At 42.8% G+C, this 21,849-nt stretch overlaps 1 protein-coding gene across 2 annotated transcripts in view; it reads right to left on the reverse strand.

Annotated features, from left to right (window-relative positions):
• The window catches only part of DNAH7 (dynein axonemal heavy chain 7), a 243,870-nt gene that overhangs the window by 96,665 nt on the left and 125,356 nt on the right, over positions 1 to 21,849 (reverse strand). For both annotated transcript variants that reach the window (XM_042851669.2, XM_005294268.5), the window contains exons 35-37: positions 21,030 to 21,227; positions 3,525 to 3,680; positions 2,682 to 2,850 (exon numbers count right to left, since the gene is read on the reverse strand). In XM_042851669.2, coding sequence (XP_042707603.2) covers positions 2,682 to 2,850; positions 3,525 to 3,680; positions 21,030 to 21,227 — 523 coding nt within the window. The remainder of the gene's footprint in view (positions 1 to 2,681; positions 2,851 to 3,524; positions 3,681 to 21,029; positions 21,228 to 21,849) is intronic.

Here is a 21,849-nt window from a genome sequence, read left to right on the forward strand (position 1 = left end):
ATCATAGAAGTATAGGACTGGAAGGGTCCCAAGACAGGACTAAGTATCATCTAGACCAGGGGTGGGAACCTCTGGCCCATGGGCCGAATCCAGCCCGCTGCTTAATTTAATCCAGTCCACAGCAAGTCTCTGCGCCGCGGGCCAGAAGCCCCGAGCCTTGGTTCCCCCCGATCCAGCTCCCGGGCAGATGGGCGATCAGGGAAGCTCCGGGAGCTGCCCCCGCCCCCAGCATGGACTCCGCAGCTTCCAATGGGAGCTGCGGGGCCAGCGCCTCCGGGTGTGGGCACCATGCACTGTGCAGAGCCCCCTGGCCGCCCCACTGCCTAGTGGACGGACATGTAGACCACTTCTGGGAGCAGTGTGGAGCCAGGATAGGCAGGGAGCCTGCCTTAGCCCTGCTGCACCAACGACTGGGAGCCGCCTCAGGTAAGCGCCACCTGGCCGGAGCCCGCACCCCAACCTCCCTGCCCCAGGTCGGAACCCCCTGCCGCACCTTAACTCCCTCCCAGACCCCACACCCCTACCTGCAGCCCTCTCCCGCACCCAAACTCCCTTCCAGACCCTGCACCCCATCCACAACCCAACCCCCTGCCCTGAGCCCCCTCCCACACCCAAACTCCCTCCCAGAGCCTGCACCCCCACCTGCACCCCAACCCCCTGTCCCAGCCCAGAGCCTGCTCCCGCACCCTGAATCCCCCATTTCCGGCCCCACCCCGGAGCCTAGGGGAAGCCGCACCCCCCCCTCCGCGGGGCTGTGTGTGGCCCACAACTGATTATTTCTGTGGGTCAATGGCCCCTGATATAAAAAAGTCTCCTCACCCTGATCTAGATCATCCCTGACAGGTGTTTGTCTAACCCTCTCTTAAAAATCTCCAATGACAGAGATTCCACCACCTCCCTAGTTCATTATAACCTGACAGTTAGGAAGTATTTCCTAATGTCTAACCTAAACCGCCCTGGCTGCAATTTAAGCCCATTGCTTCTTATCCTATATTCAGAGATTAAAGATAACAACTTTTCTCCCTCCTCCTTGTAACAATCTTTTATGCACTTGAAAACTGTTATCATTTCCCCCTCAGTCTTCTCTTCTCCAGACTGAACAAACCCACTTTTTTCAATCTTCCCTCATAAGTCATGTTTTATAGATCTTTAATCATTTTTGTTGCTCTCCTCTGGACTGTCTCCAATTTGTTCATATCTTCCCTGAAATGTGGTGCCCAGAATGGGACACAATACTCCAGCTGAGGCCTAATCAGCACAGAGTAGAACAGAAGAATTACTTCTCATGTCTTGCTTACAACACTCCTGCTAATGCATCCCAGAATGATGTTTTATTTTTTTTGCAACAGTGTTACACCGTTGACTCATATTTAAGTTTGTGATCCACTATGATCCCCAAATCCCTTTCCGCGGTATTCCTTCCTAGGGATAGGTACCGTATCAGGGTCACCATCTAGCCCCCAAACCTGGTAATACTTTGACTGGGATAGAATTTCAGTACAATAATGTAAAATCTACTACATAAATTATAGAGCATGGTGTGCCTGAAATTAGTAAGACACATTTAGAATCTATTATATGAGCTTGCCAGGATACACCCATTTATTTCTGCATGTGCTAATTTTAATTACTAATTTCCAGTATATGCCTGCTAATCTCTGCATGCCAGAACACAATGGCATCCTCCACACAGCATGACCTTGCACACAGCAGGAAATTAGCCCTGTCTTCCTGAGGCAGTTTGTCCTTAAAGTCTAGGAACTTAAAGTAGTCCAGAAAATTATGTTTGGAGAGAAGGGCCTGATAATTTGAGATCCCTTTTGACTATGCCTATGAGGTTTAGGAGAACATAAATCCTTAAGGCTTGAACGTGAAGGCTCACCAGACAAACAGGGTTGGGATGGGTCTCTCAGAGATTCTAAAAGCAGATTTGCTTTTGTATTTGTGAGCACACCCTTTACTCATGTGAGGTGGGTCTTTCCCTCGTTTTCTCTGGATTCAGACACAGAATTGGGGGATGCGCTCTTTGCTGACTATGGATGATGTATTGGGGGGGGGTCTCCCTGACCTGGATCTGACTGAGGTCTCATTGAAGGTGTTTTTGAAGTTGGAGCTCTCGCACCTGCCATGTTCAGCTGGGGAAGGAGCAGCAGATACTGCACTTGGCAGAGATATGCGCTGCCCAGGGCAGTAAACGGTGTCACTGACCGAAAAGAAGCACGGCCAAGAAACACATTTTTGAAGCCCGGAATCCTGGACATAATCCAAGCCCCACACTGACCAGGAGTGTTCTGCAGGGTGGGGATTTTAACACTAGCCAAGTATAACTATCTAGTAGAACACTAACAACAAACTAGGAATAAAATAACTCAATATATTTATAGGATAAAGAGAAAGGAGAGGTTCTGGACAGTGGAGGATTCTGACTAGGATCATGCAGCAGTAAGAAAGAACTAGAGAGGGGGTCAGTCCACCCCACCCCTTATACTCTTGGTGCAGAGCAAGAGGATAACTGGGGTGCAGGCATGGACCAACGAACACTACTTGCAAGAAGTCTCCAGTCTCAGGTGTATGCACAGTGGAACAAACATATGGACCAGCATTTGAAAAGTAACACATTTTCTTATAGGCACTTAGAATTTTATTCATGTATAAAAGAACATATGATGCACATATCTTACCTGCTGGTCCCATCGCACACATAATTTGAACGTCCACAAGTTTAATCATAGTGCAGTCTTTAAGGTCATACCAATTCCAGTGATCTAACCACTGGCGAAGTAACTCAACTGGAGGCTGAGCACCATAGACTTCTCGTGCTGGCATATTTACATCATCTACAAATACAACCTGAAAATGAAAATATGAAGGAAATTTGCTTTTCTAAGTTTCTTTTTAATACGCTCCCTAAACCTATGGATATTCTGAGATCCACATGGATCTTGAAGGATCCATCAGAACCCAGGGGCATCAACAAAGAGGATTCTGGCCTAGATCTTGCTGCCAGATCCCTAGAAACTCTAGACATCACAGCTCCTGAGGAGTTACGCTGCCAGCAGCTCACCTGAATGTGGATGACTCTAGAATATGCCTTTGAGGGTGAAGTTACACAGTGTGGAGGGGGAAACAATTCTGGGTACCGTGGATTCAGTTTGCAATTATTTGCACTGGCTACTCCTGTGGATATGGGACGGAAAACAGCTACGATATATATCACTCACCTGCTGCCCTTATCCTCCCCTCTCCCCTGCCATCCCTTCAAGAAGCTGGAACATTGTGAGAGAGTCTCAGGATAGGTGGAAGAAAGTACACCACCGAAGTATCCCTTTCCCTCAATTCGGATCTGAGGACATAGACTCCCTTACATTTACATGAATAGAATAGGGAGCACGAAAGTCTAAATTAGGAGAATTAGAACTCTGTCACTCTAGAATTAAACTATATTAATTATTCCTGCTTAATTTTACTTGAGAAATAATGCATTTAAATATTTATTTTGGTAAAAAAAAATAGATTTCAGTTACCATTCGCTTCCCAAGAGGAGGACCAAAAACTCCCTTCCTCCTTTTATCCAGCTTTGACATGATAATATTCTGAGTCTGAGCTGCTGTAGTTTGTGCTGAGAAATTAATGAGGAGTGGTTTGTAGACTTCTTTATTCAAGTTATTTAAAAGAAAATGCTGAAAGGATGATGAAGAGGAAAAAAATTAAACCACATTTGTACATAAATCTGACAAATTTTCCAGTGTTTCAGCAAAAGGCACAAGACTAAAATTTATTATCAAACATCTATGGGACAGTTTTCACAACAACTTAACAAGTCACTGCTTAAAAATGATGGGATGATAATTGATCCCTGATCATTAACATTCAGATCTCTTACATTTTTTATTCCAGAGATAAACCAACATTCTCAGGATAATTCAAAAAGTGTTAGGATCCAATTTGTTAAGGGGAAAAAAAACATCTAGATCTCATCATATATATTTCACATTTTCTCAGATTGTCTATATACTTACAGTATATCACGCAAATTCAGTACATGAATCTCTCTTTCCAAACACATCATCTCAGAATCTAACTAGGTATGATTTGATCAAGTATTGCTTGTAGAAACCTAGGCACTAATTCTGTAAAAGGATCCACAAGTGTGGACCTTTATGCCTGCACAAAGTCTCTTTGGCTTCAAAGTAACTCTATACAGGCATAAGGGTGTGTGCTTGTAGTTCCATTTGAAGAACCAACATCTTAATGTGAGAAAAGCAAACATATCTAAATGTATGGTTTTACAGTTGGCATTAATAATATTGTAATATATTCACTCCAGAAAAGCCAACACTATGGAACAGAAAATAATGAAAACATCATTTATAACTATTAGTTCCAGCTAGATAAAACAAACAACCCACTCCCTCCCTAAATCCTCCTTCTAACTGTTAGGATCCTCAGAAACGCCTTATTTCATTCTCAGTTTAACTCCTCCCACAAAACTTTGTATCACTGTCACCATCCCTTCAAGGAAAACTGACAAAGCTTCTTTTCAAGAAGCACTGTGAATTGGTCATTAAAAGTCTGACCCTATTCCCATTTAAGTCAATGAAAGTTTTGACATTGACTTCAGCTGGATGAGAACCTAATAGATTACTGTTGTGCAGCACCAGACATTTCCTTTCACTTTAGGGTGGAACTGACCTGGGTGCAAGAGACCAAGAAAGGGAATGAACTGATTTCAATTACAACACAGAATACAAAGTGTACAGTGCTCACTTTATATTATTTTTATTACAAATATTTGCACTGTAAAAATGATAAACAAAAGAAATAGTATTTTTCAACTGCAAATTTGACAAAATGCATAGAAGGTACCAATGTGAAATTTCTAAAGATAGCTACAGCACTCAACCCAAGGTTTAAGAATCTGAAGTGCCTTCCAAAATCTGAGAGGGATGAGGTGTGGAGCATGCTTTCAGAAGTCTAAGGCCTGGTCTACACTAGGCGTTTATGTCGAAGTTAGCGCCGTTACATCAAATTAACCCTGCACCCGTCCACACTGCGATGCTATTTAGTTCGACATAGAGGTCTCTTTAATTCGACTTCTGTACTCCTCCCCGATGAGGGGAGTAGCGCTAAATTCGACATGGCCATGTCGAATTAGGCTAGGTGTGGATGGAAATCGATGCTAATAGCTCCGGGAGCTATCCCACAGTGCACCACTCTGTTGACGCTCTGGACAGCAGTGCGAGCTCGGATGCTCTGACCAGCCACACAGGAAAAGCCCCGGGAAAATTTGAATTTGAATTCCTTTTCCTGTCTGGCCAGTTTGAATCTCATTTCCTGTCTGGACATCGTGGCGAGCACAGCAGCACTGGCAACGATGCAGAGCTCTCCAGCAGTGATGGCCGTGCAGTCTGTGAATAGAAAGAGAGCCCCAGCATGGACTGATCGTGAAGTCTTGGATCTCATCGCTGTGTGGGGCGATGAGTCCGTGCTTTCCGAGCTGCGATCCAAAAGAAGGAATGCAAAGATCTATGAGAAGATCTCTAAAGACATGGCAGAGAGAGGATACAGCCGGGATGCAACGCAGTGCCGCGTGAAAATCAAGGAGCTGAGACAAGGCTACCAGAAGACCAAAGAGGCAAACGGACGCTCCGGATCCCATCCCCAGACATCCCGTTTCTACGAGGCACTGCATTCCATCCTCGGTGCGGCCGCCACCACTACCCCACCAGTGACCGTGGACTCTGAGGATGGGATACTGTCCACGGCCGGTTCCTCGGACATGTTAGGGGACGGGGAAGATGAGGAAGGAGATGAGGAGGGCGAGGCAGTCGGCAGCTCTCACAACGCTGATTTCCATGACAGCCAGGATCTCTTCATCACCCTTACAGAGATCCCCTACGAAGCGTCCCCAGCCGTTACCCCGGACACAGAATCTGGTGAAGGATCAGCCAGTAAGTGTTGTAAACATCTAAACATTTATTTTTAACAAAACAGGAATATTAACAATTAAAAGAATGGGTTGTTCATGATTAGTGTGCCCTAGGCGCTTAACGGTTTACTAATGGGCAGTGCAAGTTTTGAAAAGAAATCTAGCAATGTCTGGTTTTCAGTGATTGTCCTGCACAAGCCGCTCTACTGTTTATTCCCTGCTACTGCAGCTACAGTAAAATGCGGTCTATATGTCCGGGGATAGAGCAGTAATCCTCCTGGGACATCTCGATGAAGCTCTCCTGGAGGTAATTTGAAAGCCGTTGCATGAGGTTCTTGGGGAGAGCGGCCTTATTGGGTCCTCCGAAGTACGACACGTTGCCGCGCCACGAGATTATCAAGTACTCGGGGATCATTGCTCTGCACAGCAGGGCGGCATACGGCCCTGGTCTTTGGAGGCTTTCCCGGAGCATTCTCTCTTTGTCGCTCTCGGAGATCCTCATCAGGGTGATGTCGGCCATGGTGACCTGCTGTTAATTAGGTAGGGGAATGTTAGTGTTGGTACTGCTTTCCCGTTCCTTTACAGAACTGTAACCGCTGGTTTGCAGCCACGCGGTGGAGGCGGGAGAGGGGCAGCCGAAAGGGATCGTTCCCGGGGACAGCCGCGAGGGGGTGGGACAGGGGCAGAGTTCCCGCTTGCCGGATTGCTGGCAGCAGGGACTGACATTGATTTAAATGTGAAATGAGGCCAGTGGTAATATAAAAGTTTTAAACTGCCACAAGTGTACGGCTTACCATGTCTGCCTGCAACAGAAATTCCGTTGTGCTGCCTCGCTTCTCAAATGTGCTGTTCAAGACCCCAGGCACTGAATGCGAAGGCCGAGAATTCGACCTTGTGCTGAGTGCGCATGTGAAAGGTGCTGTGCATGGTCTTGTTCACAGAGAAAGACTATGTTCTTTGTTCACAACTACATTTATCTTTCTGAGGAATTCACTCCCTTTTTCCCATTCCCACAGCCACATCTGCGACTGTCTCACAACCTAGCCTGGAATCACACTCCCAGAGGCTAGCGCGGATTAGGCGTAGGAAGAAGAGGACACGGGAGGACATGTTCTCTGAGCTTATGGCCTGTTCCCAAGCCCAGGCAGCACAGCAGACCCAGTGGCGGGAGAACTTGACCCGAATGCACCAAGCCAACATGGATCGGGAGGAGAGGTGGCGGCAGGAAGACCAGCAGGCGACTCAAACGCTGCTTGGACTACTGAGGGAGCAAACGGACACGCTCCGGCGCCTTGTGGATGTTCTGCAGGAACGGAGGCAGGAGGACAGAGCCCCGCTGCAGTCCATCTCTAACCGCCCTCCCCCGCCACCAAGTCCCATACCCACCTCACCCAAAGTGCAAAGAAGGAGAGGCGGCAGAGTCCCTGCTAAGTCTCACTCCACCCCTGCAGAGAGCTCTAGTAGCAGAAGGCTCTCATTTCCCAAATTTTGAAAAGTTCTTTCCTTCCCGCCTGACACAAGCCCACGTCCAAGTTTGACCTCCCAATGCCATGTGTAGTTGATAATTAAAAATTCGTTTCTGTTAACTACTGTTTCAATCATGTTCTTTTGGAGGAGGAGGGGAAAGGGGGTTGGTAATTGGACAGGACAGTCTCCTTTGGCAGGGTACATAGTCGGGGGCAGGCACAGCAGCAGGGCACATACACAGTGCAGTGATGCAGTGACTAGTTACCCCGGTTAGTCTGGGAGGTTGTTTTGATGTAATGTTGGGGGTGGGTGGGTTGCTCTGTGACTTTGTGGCGGGGGAGGGCAGTTACAGATCTTAAGCGCCGGTCCTTAGGCAGGATCACAGAGCCACACAGCATGGGATCTGTAACCGTCCTCCCCCTGCCACAAAGTCACATAGACCCCCCATACACACAGTCCCGATCAGGAGGGGTGACAGGCTCCGTTGAAACAAGCATCCCACCGCAGCGGAGCCTGTCAATCCTTGAGTTTAGAAGCTGCATTCGCGTCACAACACTACACCCGCTCCGCACCACAGTCTGCGTCCCAGTTTTAAAAAATTCCCGCGAAAACAGTATTAAAGAAAACGGTGTGCTTTAACAAAGTAGAACTATTTTTATTTCGACACGTGTGTTGGAGGAGGGGTGAAGGGGGTATGTAACTGGATAGGATAGTCAACATTAACTGGGTAAAGAAACGGGGGCAGGTTTAGCTTCTCAGTACACAAACTATAAAGTCACAGGTTACCCTGCTCACTCAGGAACTTTGCTTTCAAAGCCTCCCGGATGCACAGCGCTTCCCGCTGGTCTCTTCTAATCGCCCGGCTGTCTGGCTGTGAGTAATCACCAGCCAGGCTATTTTCCTCAACCTCCCACCCTGCCATAAAGGTCTCCCCCTTGCTCTCACAGAGATTGTGGAGCACACAGCAAGCTGCAATAACAATGGGGATATTGGTTTCGCTGAGATCACAGCGAGTCAGTAAGCTTCTCCATCTCCCCTTGAGACGGCCAAAAGCACACTCCACCACCATTCTGCACTTGCTCAGCCGGTAGTTGAAGAGTTCTTTTTCAGTGTCCAGGGCGCCAGTATAGGGCTTCATGAGCCAGGGCATTAGCGGGTAGGCTGGGTCCCCGAGGATGACTATAGGCATCTCCACATCCCCAACAGTTATTTTGTGGTCCGGGAAGTAAATACCTTGTTGCAGCCGTCTAAACAGACCAGAGTTCCTGAAAACACGAGCGTCATGAACCTTGCCCGGCCATCCCACGTAGATGTTGGTAAAACGTCCCCTGTGGTCCACCAGTGCTTGCAGCACCATGGAAAAGTAGCCCTTTCGGTTAATGTACTGGGTGGCCTGGTGGTCCGGTGCCAGGATAGGGATGTGAGTTCCATCTATGGCCCCACCGCAGTTTGGGAATCCCATCGCTGCGAAGCCATCTATGATCGCCTCCACGTTTCCCAGGGTCACTACCTTTGGCAGCAGTACATCAACGATTGCCTTCGCTACTTGCATCACAACAACCCCCACGGTAGATTTGCCCACCCCAAACTGGTTCGCGACTGACCGGTAGCTGTCTGGCGTTGCAAGCTTCCAGAGGGCTATGGCCACTCGCTTCTGTACACTCAGTGCAGCTCGCAACCGGGTGTCACTGCGCTTCAGGGCAGGGGACAGCAACTCACAAAGTTCCAGGAAAGTTCCCTTCCGCATGCGAAAGTTTCGCAGCCACTGGGATTCATCCCAGAGCTGCAGCACTATGCGGTCCCACCACTCAGTGCTTGTTTCCCGTGCCCAGAATCGCCGTTCCACGGCATCAACATGACCCATTGCCACTGTGATGTCCTCGGCGCTGGGTCCCCTGCTTTCTGACAGGTCTGTGCTACTCTCAGACTTCAGGACATCACCGCGGTGCCGTAGCCTCCTCGCCTGACTTTTCTGCATCTGCCTCAGGGAAACCTTTATGATAAGCTGCGAGGCGTTGAGAGCGGCCACAACTGCAGCGATGGTCGCAGCGGGCTCCATGCTCAGAGTACAGTGGCGTCCGCGCTGTCAATGACTGGAAAAGCGCGCGAACTGATTTCCCGCCGGCGCTTTCAGGGAGGGAGGGCGGGAGTGATGGACGGATGACGACAGTTTCCCAAAAGCACCCTCGACTCATTTTGTTACCCAGAAGGCATTGCCGGCTACACCCAGAATTCCAATGGGCAGAGGGGACTGCGGGAACTGTGGGATAGCTGACCACAGTGCACCGCTTCGAATGTCGAAGCTTTCACCATTAGTGAGGACGCACAAAGTCGAATTACTGTCCTTAGTGTGGACACACACGTTCGACTTTGCAATATCGATTACAAAAATTCGATGCAAGTAAAATCGAACTACTCTCGTAGTGTAGACAAGGCCTTAAAAGAGCAACACTCTGATGTGGAAACTACAGAACCCAAACCACCTTCTGCTGGTGGCATCTGAGTCAGATGATGAAAATGAACATGCGTCGGTCTGCACTGCTTTGGATCGTTATCGAGCCGAACCCGTCATCAGCATGGATGACTGTCCTCTGGAATGGTGGTTGAAGCATGAAGGGACATATGAATCTTCAGTGCATCTGGCACGTAAATATCTTGCGACGCTGGCTACAACAGTGCCATGCAAATGTCTGTTCTCACTTTCAGGTGACATTGTAAAGAAGAAGCAGGCAGCATTAGCTGCTGCAAATGTGAACAAACTTGTTTGGCTAAGCGACTGGCTGAACAAGAAGTAGGACTGATTGGACTTGTAGGCTCTAAAGTTTTACATTGTTTTATTTTTGAATGCAATCTTTTTTTTTTTACATAATTCTACATTTGTAAATTCAACTTTCATGATAAAGAGATTGCACTACAGTACTTGTATTAGGTGAACTGAAAAATACTATTTCTTGTTTTTTACAGTGAAAATATTTGTTATCAATAATAAATATAAAACGAGCACTGTACACTTTGTATTCTGTGTTGCAATTGAAATCAATATATTTGAAAATGTAGAAAACATCCAAAAATATTTAAATAAATTGTATTCTATTATTGTTTAACAGTGCGATTAATTGCGCGATTAATTTTTTTAATCATTTGACGGCCCTAATATATATATTAAAAAAAGGAATTGTGTGTGTGAGGACTATAATTATTGAAAAAAATGAATGAATATATGAGAAACTATGTCATCTTATTCTAAAACAATCAGTACTCATGCTAAAAGGAATTTGTCAAGAAATACATTACAAATTAGAATCTCTGTAACTACTGTCCTTAGACCATCTTAATTTCCAATTTTAAAATATATTATTAGAATGAAAATGCATGAAAACTAGAAAGTCAGACTTTACCTTTCTATATTGAATAAGAATTTTGAGGGTTGCATAAATCAGCATATTCCTTCAATTACAGACAAGCCAAATTTACTTACAAAATAACCTACTTTGTTTTGGGCCAAATCATGCTTTGTCATAGAAAAAGGCTGGGAAGCTTCATGAGTTTTCACTTTCATAGTTTCCTCTTGCAAAGGAGATGCTCCTATATGAAACAGGCAGGTAGTGGGTGGCTTCCACAGAAAGCCATGACTTTAATGAGAGAGTACTACTTCCATGACTTCCCTGGTGGAATGGCCCCTTTATTAGTCATGTTTACATTTATTCCTCACCTTCTTCTGCTCACAAACCCATTCTAACATGGTATTCTGAATGCATCAGAATATGTATCAAATAATAAGAGAACCTAGATTCCCTAACACCCAGTCCTGTTCTTTAACCAGAATATTATCCTTTTGACAGGGCAAGCCTCATTTTATCCAGGGAAATCCCCGGGGGGCCGGGGGAAGAATGAAACCACGGTGGAAAGTTGTCCTCGGGTTCCTCCCAAGCAGCCATGCTTCTGTCAAAACTGCAAAGCCACATGAACAAAGATTGTGCATAAGGGCCTTTTACAGAGTCAAAAGAAGGAAAGGATAATGTTGTGTTTGCACAATCTCTTTCCTTTGACAAATGTGGTTCAAAGGAGCAGAATTTTTAGTCCTTTCATCACCTCCATAGGAATATAAAAGGATATAATCTGGTCCTTTGTAGTCAAATAATGCAAAAAACTATATTGCACATGTTTGCAATGAGAAATATAATTTTTTTTGAAAGAGCCAAACCATTTTTTTTGGTTTTATACAGCTTCAAATGTCTTTTTTAATCTCTGCTAACAGCTATTAAACTTGTCAGATTATACCTTTTAGAGCTAAATCATAATAAACTCAACAAAAAGAATATTTAATCTCTACTCTGGATGGAAAAATCTGAACTTCTATAAAGGCAAAGATAACAGAGAAAATAGTTATCACAATTCAATGAAACTACTGAGTATTGTGACTGAGCAGGTGATAAGCTTCATGCAGGGTAAGAACCATATTTACTTTTTTCTTTTGATCATTTCAAAATTCCCAAAAGAGGAGTGCATACCTATCAGTCTATGGATACAGAACAAAAGACTATCTTTATCAGCTAGAAGCTTGTCATATACTGCATTAGAGAGAGAGATTTAACTTGATTAACTATGATTTAACTTCTTTGTATTTCTGCAGTAGGTAGTAGCAGCATTACCTGCTGTACTTCAAAGTATAGTCATACCTGCCCACACGAGCCTCAGCTTCAGCTGGAGTCAAAGGCCCAAGGGTAATGAGTGAACGCCAATGACAGACCCAGCAGATAAGCGCTAAATTTTCCAATGATGGTGAAGATGGATGGGACATGACTGTTGGTGAATGGATTGTACAAGGCAGAAAATGAACTAGATCTTCCAAATGATCATTCACACCCTCATGAACCAATGGCATTTGGCAGAAGAATTCCTGAGAAGACGGATGGTTACCCCTCTGAAAAACCCCTCTAGGTTTTCCAAGACCCAAATAGGGAAAGCAAAACAAATAGGCAGCCAGTCATGACAGTACCAGAGTTAAAGCCCCTGTTATTGCCAGATCCAGAAGAAGGAGTGTTTCACGTGCATATAGTGGGCAAGACCCAAACCCCACTTAGCTTATTTCATGTCTCCACATGGATCATGTTAACACTGAATGGTACTGAGTACAAGACAGCCCTTGTCAAAGAACTCACTAGCTACAAGATCATAATCACTGGCATCATATCTCACTTGCCATAAAGTGATCAAGTCACTGTGGAAGCAGCAACCTTCCTCCACTCCAGTAGTCCAGATAGTAGTCAAGGTGTGGCAGTTATCAGTCGACCTCTAGCACAGATCTTAACCACACAGAACCACATCTTCTCATGCTTACTTCATGCTCCGCTTTAACACTGCCATCTGTCATTATGGCCAACAGAAGATGCATCATCTGTGGAAAAGGATGCATTCTACCACCAGCTAGCAGCAAAAATCAAATTCCACCACATGACTGTTAGTGAGCAGAGATTTCAATGGTGTAACTGGTCGTGGTTGAAAGGGGTGTGAAATCATGATAGGTCACTATGGTTTGGATTCCCCAAATGACCACACCATTCAGTTTCTGACACTGTGTGCTGTTGAGAGATTCTGTGTCACAGGCTCCTGGTTTAGGCACCTCAATAACCATTGCTGAACCTGGATTTCAATCAATGGACATGCCATGAAAGACCACATAGTGAAATCTCACCAGCAAACTCAGACCATTGACTAATTGCTGCTGAGCTCTCATTGCATTATCCAACTCCTCACAAACCAGATGTCCACACACAGTAATTGCCACCATCTTTCCAAGCACCCTGTTGAAGCCATAAAATATACACAGGCCATCGAAGATCACATACGTAATCTCGATGCCCTCTTGGATGACATGGAGATCGCCTGGAGTTGACATGTAATGCTATATATATCACATGCTGCCACTGAAACAATCAGCTTCAGAGAGTTGTGCAGAAACCTTGGCTTTCTGAAGAGGCCTTTGATATATTAGCAACAAAATCAGAACGCCCAAGCAGGGAGATGTCCCAGAATGTAAGTGATTGAAAGGCATTTTTCAGGCCATATCAAAATGTGACTGTGAAGTCTACATCAGTTCCTTGACCAATAAAGCAGAGGACGTGCCAAAGCACAATATTCTGCGTCCTGTCTACAGGACTATCTCATGTGTGGTTGATAGCCACAAACAGCCTTCTAATATTCTCAAGATGAAACCAAATGGGTCTTCCTGCTCATCAATGGACGAAATCCTGGGAAGATGGAAAACACATTATGAAAGTGTGCAGAACCATGCACCTGCTGATGACTGCCCAGAGCAATGTGATCTGGCAAACTGTATGGCTAAAGACCCAGGGACAAAAACAGAGCCTCCATCACTCAAGGCAATATGAAAGGTCTTACAAAAGTTATGGAATGGATGTGCTGCTGGAACTGATAACATTCAACATGAGCAGTTCAAACGTTCCTTGGAATCAGTGAGCACTGGCCTGAATCAAATGTTTTTAAAAGTATGGGCATCAGGCATAGTACTAGCAGAATGGAAACATGGTATCATAATACAAGAGTTAAAGATCTGACATCAAGTTTGGCAATTACAGGCCAATCTTATTGCTACTGGTCCCCAGAAAGGTTTTCATTACTGTTTTATTAGTAGGACATCACTTAACATGCATCACTGTCCACAGCAATCAGGTTTCATTCCTGGGTGGCCGACGGTGAACATTGTCCTTTCCCTCCGGTTTCTGGTTGAGCTGCATTGACAATTTAATTGCCTGCTTCACATGGCATATATAGACATCAAAGCAACTTTTTATTTGGCTGACAGATCAACACTTTGGCTGTCACAGAAAGGATTTGGTGTCCCAAATGTTCTGCTAAATCTGGTGCACTTTCACACTGATACCAGTGCAAGAATGTGCACTGGTTCATGACTTTTGCTGCATTTCTATTCAACCTCAGGTGTGTGGCAGAATGTATTCTCACCCTGGCACTATCCTGTTGAGCTATTGACTGGATATTAGGGCTTGCCACACCACATATTGGAATCAAGCTTCGTCAAGAAGTGTTCACTGACCAAGACTATGCCAACAACATTACCTTGATTGTGGCAAAGCTAGAAAATTTCAGCACTGCCCTTCAAGGTTTCCAAAACACTGCCCATACTACAGGGTTGAAGATCAAGGTCCAGAACTGCAGAGCTGGGCCACCAGGAACCTTGGTGCAGAAGGGATTAAGCACCGTGGAGAATGTTGAGGCATCTGTCTACCTCAGCTGCAAGCATCATTCAAATTACTGCAGCACCTAAGAGGTCCTATGACAATTAAGTATCACCTCCTCTTCCATGAAGTCCATGTCTCTCCTATGGATGCAAAAATGTACTGAGACAAAGTTCAGGATCTATCAAACCTGTGTACTGCCTGTACTGCCATTTGGGTCAGAAACCTGGACCCTCTTAGAAGCAGATTTGGAGAGGCTAGAAGCATTCCATATGCACTGTCAGCACTAAATCCTGAGCATAAAGTGGTTCAACTTTGTCTGAAATGCCATAATCTCGCAGAGACATGGCCTTCCTCCAATAGCCCAATACATTCAAAAGTGGTGTTGCGTGCTCTTTGGCCACATTGCCAGGATAGACAAAAACACCACACACTGTGCTTTCAAACTCTCATTGACAAGTGAAGGGGTGTACACCTTGACCCTACCTGGCATCACCATGGGGCTGCCCCAGAGAGTTGTAGATTTGCAGGACTGAGCCAGATCTCAGACCTTCACTCTGCAGTGCCTGGTATGGTGCCATCAACCATGGTCACTCTGACTGGCACAATGGTCCTCAGTAGACTATGCACATTTGATAATGATAATGATGAAGAATTTCTGTAGAAAATATTGCTATGTACATTTCAAGAAAACAAGTGGTGTACCCAGGTTTCCTTCCACTCTTATCCTACGTATACACTACCGCAGTAAGTCGACCTATGCTATGCAAGGTACATTAGGTCGAGTTACCATGGGGGGTCGACGTGAGAAACTCTCCCGTCAACTTACCGTACTCTTCTCGTTGGGGATAGAGTACAGGGGTCGACTGGAGAGTGATCTGCTGTTGATTTGGCGGGTCTTCACTAGACCCACTAAATCGACCGCCAGTGGATCGATCTCAGAGCGTCGATCCTGGCTGTAGGGTAGATTTAGCCACAGTCTTCCTTCATTTTCACAAAAGTTCTTCAGTAAAGTTATTACAAAACAAAACTAAGCCATTAATCTTGAGGCAGGCTCTTTTATCATTTAGTGAATTTTATCATGCTGAGGGGGGATGGAGGGAGAAGGAGGAAAGACATAAAATTTAAAGACCATAAAACTAAGACTTCCTAAACACTGTTTCATTCCATCATAAAACTAATAACCCGTGAATATTTTTTAATCACAGACTAAATACTACTGTAATTAACACCACAAGTATTCACTTTGTTCTTAAATATCAAAACAGATACTCACATTACAAGTAGAGGTTGTCAGCCTGGAAGGACATAAAGGAGCTTGAGGATATCTCAAAGAAACTGGTAGGGGGAATGGGCATTGGAACTTATTTATTCTTCCAAATACAAGTAGTATGCTCACATCACTGGCACATTATGTCAACACCAGCATACAGAGGAGCCAGATTGTGCCTCCAAGCCTTCAGGATATAACGTTGGGGGCCATGTTAGGCTAAGATGCACCGTAGCTCCAACGTAATGCTCTCCCAAGTGTAAGTTTGCAGTTCTGTACAGAATTAAGAAAACTTTCCTTCACCCCCTTCTCCCATGTAAGACATCAACATAGCACAGGAAAGGAGTTTGTCCAGATCTACAATAGATTAATTCCTGAACAACAAAACTGCCACAGAAAACTAATAAACCATTACAGCTTTAGACTTAAATATTGATACACCATCTCCCCCTCTCAAATTTCAAATTTAAAGGCTGTGTGTTTGGGGTTCTGCAGTGACCAGGAGGCACCAAATCTCCCACTCCAGACCACGGAGCACAAGCAGAGCCATTCGGAGGCTGCTCCTGCAGCAGCCTCTGTGATGGCTGCTTTCCCCTCCCTTTTCCTGATAGGGAGATTTAGTTGATGAATCCATACAGCTGTGGATTTGACAGACACATTGCCACCTCTCCCTGGTCCCATCCCTGCTTCACCCTGTATGCTGGTACATACAGAACTCTGAAGTATGCAGCATTGGAAGTCCCTTTAAGTGGACTGCATCCTGCCCCACCGCCTAGAGCAACAATACTCCACTGTACTAGTTCCATTGTCTATCAGGCTTTACATGTCTACAAAAAGAGTGGCGAAGGAAGGATTTGCCCCATAATTCTTGTCAATTCTGTATGATGAATTAGAGTTGTTCCAACCCTTTCATCATGCAAATTAGGATCCTTTTTAAATAGTACCCAAAATACTATTCTTTTAATAATCAAATGACAAAATTAAGATGAACAAGGTACTACTCAGTTGTTGACTCCTGTAAAGAGTCCTTTGGGAATCTAGATTTGCTTTCCATGATTTCACCTATTACTTCTTTGTTTCAGTGACTGGATCCTTTCTCCTTCCTGTTTATGTTGGTACGCAACTGCTGAAGTGGTGTCTTATTAGACGACATGGTTTCCTCCTTCTGAGCTTTCCATGCTAGAAGTGCATTTTTTTTTGTTGCCTTTTGCCCAAAGAAATGTGTTTCTTCTCTTCGTGTTTTGAGCAGTTTTCTTGATTGATTAGGTGATTCAGGTAGGCTCCAATATACTTATGTGAACTATCTATTGTGAACACTTTGCATTTTCTTTTTGTCAAAATTCCTCCAGCCAGGGCTCCTTGCTGTTGTGTCCACCATCCCAGAAATTCTAGGATTGGTGTGTGTACTTGTTTCTGTTTGTTAATTGTAGTGAAGGACTTCATAAGTATTTGCATCTGTTTCTATGTAGTCTTTCACAAGATGTAATCACAATGCAGAATAGATAAATGTAATATTGAACTGAGGAAGTTCTGTTTCTCCAAACCTGACTTTGAAGTTCAAGCCTTTCTCATGGAAAAGAAGGACTTGGCTTTGAAGAATGTTTATTCTACTCTCCCATATAAATAAACCCATGAGCTGGAAATATGAGAATATTTCAAGTTTGTGATGTATCTGTGTTACTGAACCTTAGTTAAGGGTCAGCAGTTGCATCCCTAAATTCCTGAGGTATAGGAATGGATAGAGGTGAATGCCATCAGCCCTCAACTTGGCTATTATCACCACCAATACCTGTATGAACACCCTTAATATAGACAAAAGAACAAACAGAATAATTTTGTACTGGTAGTGTTTGTTACTGTGTAAAAATCACAGAAATAAGTTATGACATCTTTGTTGGGAACATGGGGAAAAGGACGGTTTTGCTATGTTTTAATTAACTCCTTTGGGGTTTGGAGGTTTAAAAGACAGAATTTATGTATCCCTGTATTATCTGCTGCCACTCCTACCATGATTTTGTCAAACAACATTTAATTTCTGAGGATTCCTAAGTGAGTTGTTGCTAACTTGGAAAGGGGATTCCCCTGATCTTCAGTAACCACTATTTTATCCTATAGGCTCGATTGGAGGCTGTTGAGGTACAATGCTGCAGCCCCACAGTCTGCTCTTCTAGCATCACATCAGAAATTTTCTGCAAGCATATAATATTTCAAAAACTTTTCCTTTATCAGGTTGTAAAAGATTAGAGTAGACAACAGACTTGTATTTTAAATTAATAAATCTAGCTGAATGTTCTTAATTACACATATCATACTTCTGCTTTTGTGTTCTTTCAAAATAGCTAAGAACTGTAGTGTTAAATACTATTTTAGTGTAATGTGTGCAAAACACAACAGATTACTTTTGAGTTAATTAGCAATGTGGCTAAATAGATCCTAAATATAGTAATCAAATATGAATTTGTCAAATGTAGCGATGTGGCACAGCTTGTTAAAATTGCAGCTGTTCCTCCTCCCAGAATGCTCAAGTTCTAGTATTAATTTGTATACCTGTAACATGATTTTCACAATATCATCATAGTCCTTTAGATTGACTTTCACCCCAGGTAATTCCAGGACAGAATATACCTCCCCATAATTCATGGATAGGACCAAGGGGCTGTATCATTGGACATCTGTTGCTGCTATTATGGCCTATAGGATGGAACAATGGCCACCAATTCAGAGGTTTGCGACTAATGGATCTGAATAAGCATTCATCCAATAGCTCCTCTCCCAGCCCACTCTAATGGCCCCTTTGGTACTTATTCTGGGACCAGTGCAGAACCCCATCTCTACAGAGCACAGGGGGGGAAACGTCCTCTCCTGGCTATTTTACCAATGCACCCTTACCATGAGAGGAGGGGTTTCAAGAGGTTTAAGTGGAGCAGAGAACATTAAACATAGCCCCCCAAAATTAGATGAATTTTACCCTTTGAAAGCTCAATAAATTGGCAGGATTGTCATTCTCTACCCAGTGAAGGTCCATCATAATAGATGCAGGTCAGGAATGAGAGATATTAGCATAATTTGTTTGGAAAAGCCTGTATTGTACAAGTCAGCACTAGACAACAATATGACACTTCCATTTTCACCAGTAATAAAATTTCAGCAACCATATTACAGAGATTTTAATTGATTATTCAGTTACACTTTCCTAATATTTCATTAATATGACAACATAAAAGTCAAATTAAACAAAGCCCGCTATATTCCTAAATTGCTATTTTAATTTTCCAATGTTGTTAATGAATAGTGAGTTTATAAAAATCAGAATCAGCACTAATGAAAAAAGCCACTTTCCTGAATAACTCCAGTAAAGAGTTGGTCTAATTACAGATAGCATTAGCACAATGATTAATTGTATTAATAACACTTTAATTATGGTGGGGGGAGTGGACAAGAGAGAGAGAGAAATGTTTGTACATTGACAATAAATCTTCAGAGAATTTTAATAGAGGTTTGATTGGGATCATAAAGATACGTGTCCTAGATAATGAATCTATAAACTTCATGCAATGTAGTTGTAGCTATGTTGGTCCCAGGATATTAGAGAGACAAGATGGATGAGGAAATATCTTTTACTGGACCAACTTCCGTTGGTGAGAGAGGCAAGGCTGTCTCATCAACAAAAGTTGATCCAATAAAAGATATTACACCTCACCTATCTTGTCTCTCTCGAACTTCACGTACATGGATAATTAATTTAACTCAAAGGAGCTTTGCTGGGGAAAAAGTAATCCTTTGATATTTTTGTTTAGTACTTGCACTCCTAAAGGTAAGCAACATTATAGTGAAAATAATTTTATTTTTATATTTATCCAAAGCAATCATAATAACTTTTAGAGTAATGTAAAGCATTCTGATAATTTGTTTAAAACAAAATTCCTCTCTATACCAAACAATATTTTCCATAGTAAACACTAACAGACTTTTCAGTTGAATATACTATACCAGTTCAACTGTAAGACCTTATATTTTTTCTTGAAACCATGTTTATTCTCTATTTTAAGAGTTTAATTACAGAATCAATGTATGTATAATTATTTTGCCTCTCAGCTACATAATTTTTTTTGATAAACAAAGCCCTGATAGACAAAGAGATACTGTTTTTACCACCTTGTAAACTTCCAATAAACAGAAAACAGACTTGTCAAGAAATCTGAGATATAATCAAGCACTATATAATAGGCCATTTGCTCAAAGTAATCCATAGGATTATTTTGACAAGGAACAAATCATTATAAACTGTTTTTGTCAGTCAAGCTCTCATTGGCTCCCTCAAGTGAGCCTAAATGCCCAAAAATTCATGTCAGATGGAATTTGCTGTCTACTATGCACAGTCACTTTACTTGGTGAATTAGTAAAGTCTACACAATTGCACCAATGATACACTGGAATTTTAAAGAATCTTGTGATCACAATAATAAAAGGAAAGTTATAATAGAATAATACAATAGAAGCAATAATACAAACAAAGTTTTATCAGCATGTTCTGGTGATGCCAATAAATCATGACACCAGAGCTTAAGGCCTCAATTCAGCAAAGCACTTAAGTATGTGCTTAACTTTAAAATTGACAGGACTTAAGACATGCTTAAAGTTACGCATGTGCTTACATTCTTTGCTGTGTAGGGATGATTTTCTGAATCAGGGCCTAAGTGGTGTTTTAGCAGAACCCCAAGGCTGAATTTTCTTGCTCAGAAATATTTTTTATAACATACTAGTATATTTCAACTTAAATTATATTTCTATATACTGGATTCACACCATAGCATTATTATTTATCTCGCTGCCATTAGGGGTGAATGCCAAACTTTAAAAGCAGCAAAGGCCAAGATGTGTATCATGTATCAGGAGCAAAATATTTTCTTTTTCCCCTCACAGTTACACAAGATGAACACAGTACAGTTACTTGAACTTAATAAAAACTGGTGAACTTTTCTGATCTACATGTTTAATAAATAAAACTAATATTAGCCATAATTTCACATCTGAATGTCCAGTAATTTGTTTCTTGATTTGCTTTTATCTACAATTTTGGCAGTTTAGTCTTCACCATACACATTTTAAGCCATATAGAGTTTCAGTTTAAAAAAACAACACTTACAATAATATAGATACTCTTTCCAGTTCCTGTTGGCCCCACAAATATAGAAGGTTTTTGATGCACTGTCAGCAACTCCATTAACGCAGAGTATCGAATAGTATCCAGAGTTGGAACAATGATTTCATTAAACATCATATCTCGAGATATGGGAGGAGCTGATTTGAGTGTTTCCACCCAGGGTTCCCATAATCCTGCTCCCTGTTTTAAATTACATGAATATTCAAACATTTAATAGTAAGCAGTAAAACCAAAAAGGTCAGTATTAATATAGTGGATTGTATTATAGATGAACACTTAAAGGATAATCACTACTAAAAGTTGTTATTTTCACGTTTGTTTCAGTATCAAAAATTGGACTACACTTAACCAGTTTTGTGCTTTCAGTTAAATATAGAGAACCAGCTGTTGCTTATATGAGCAAAGACATAAAGATAAAGATTTTGTCCTAAAGCAAATAAACAGTTACTGAAAATTTTCAGGCCAATTTATCATTAGAAAAAAATAATAATAAATTTCTTACCTGATAATTTTCTCTCTTTTAGCAACTTCTCTCCTAATTCATCACTAATATGTGATATCTTTCTGTGGAACTCAGAGTCCAATGTGGCTGGAGTATCCAGGACTAAGCCCCATCCTTCATCTCAAGCCACCAGAAGACTTCGTTAAAGGTGCAGAAATACTCCAGTAACCAATTATTGTCATTATGACAACAATTTGTAATTACTGACTAGCCTTAAGGAAATTATTGTGCGCAAGTCTCCCTTTAGAGAAAGATTTCAATATGTTAACAAATCATATTCCTGACATTTACCAGACTATC

This window comes from Chrysemys picta, chromosome 11 (assembly GCF_011386835.1).
Source record: "Chrysemys picta bellii isolate R12L10 chromosome 11, ASM1138683v2, whole genome shotgun sequence".
Taxonomy (NCBI): domain Eukaryota; kingdom Metazoa; phylum Chordata; order Testudines; family Emydidae; genus Chrysemys; species Chrysemys picta.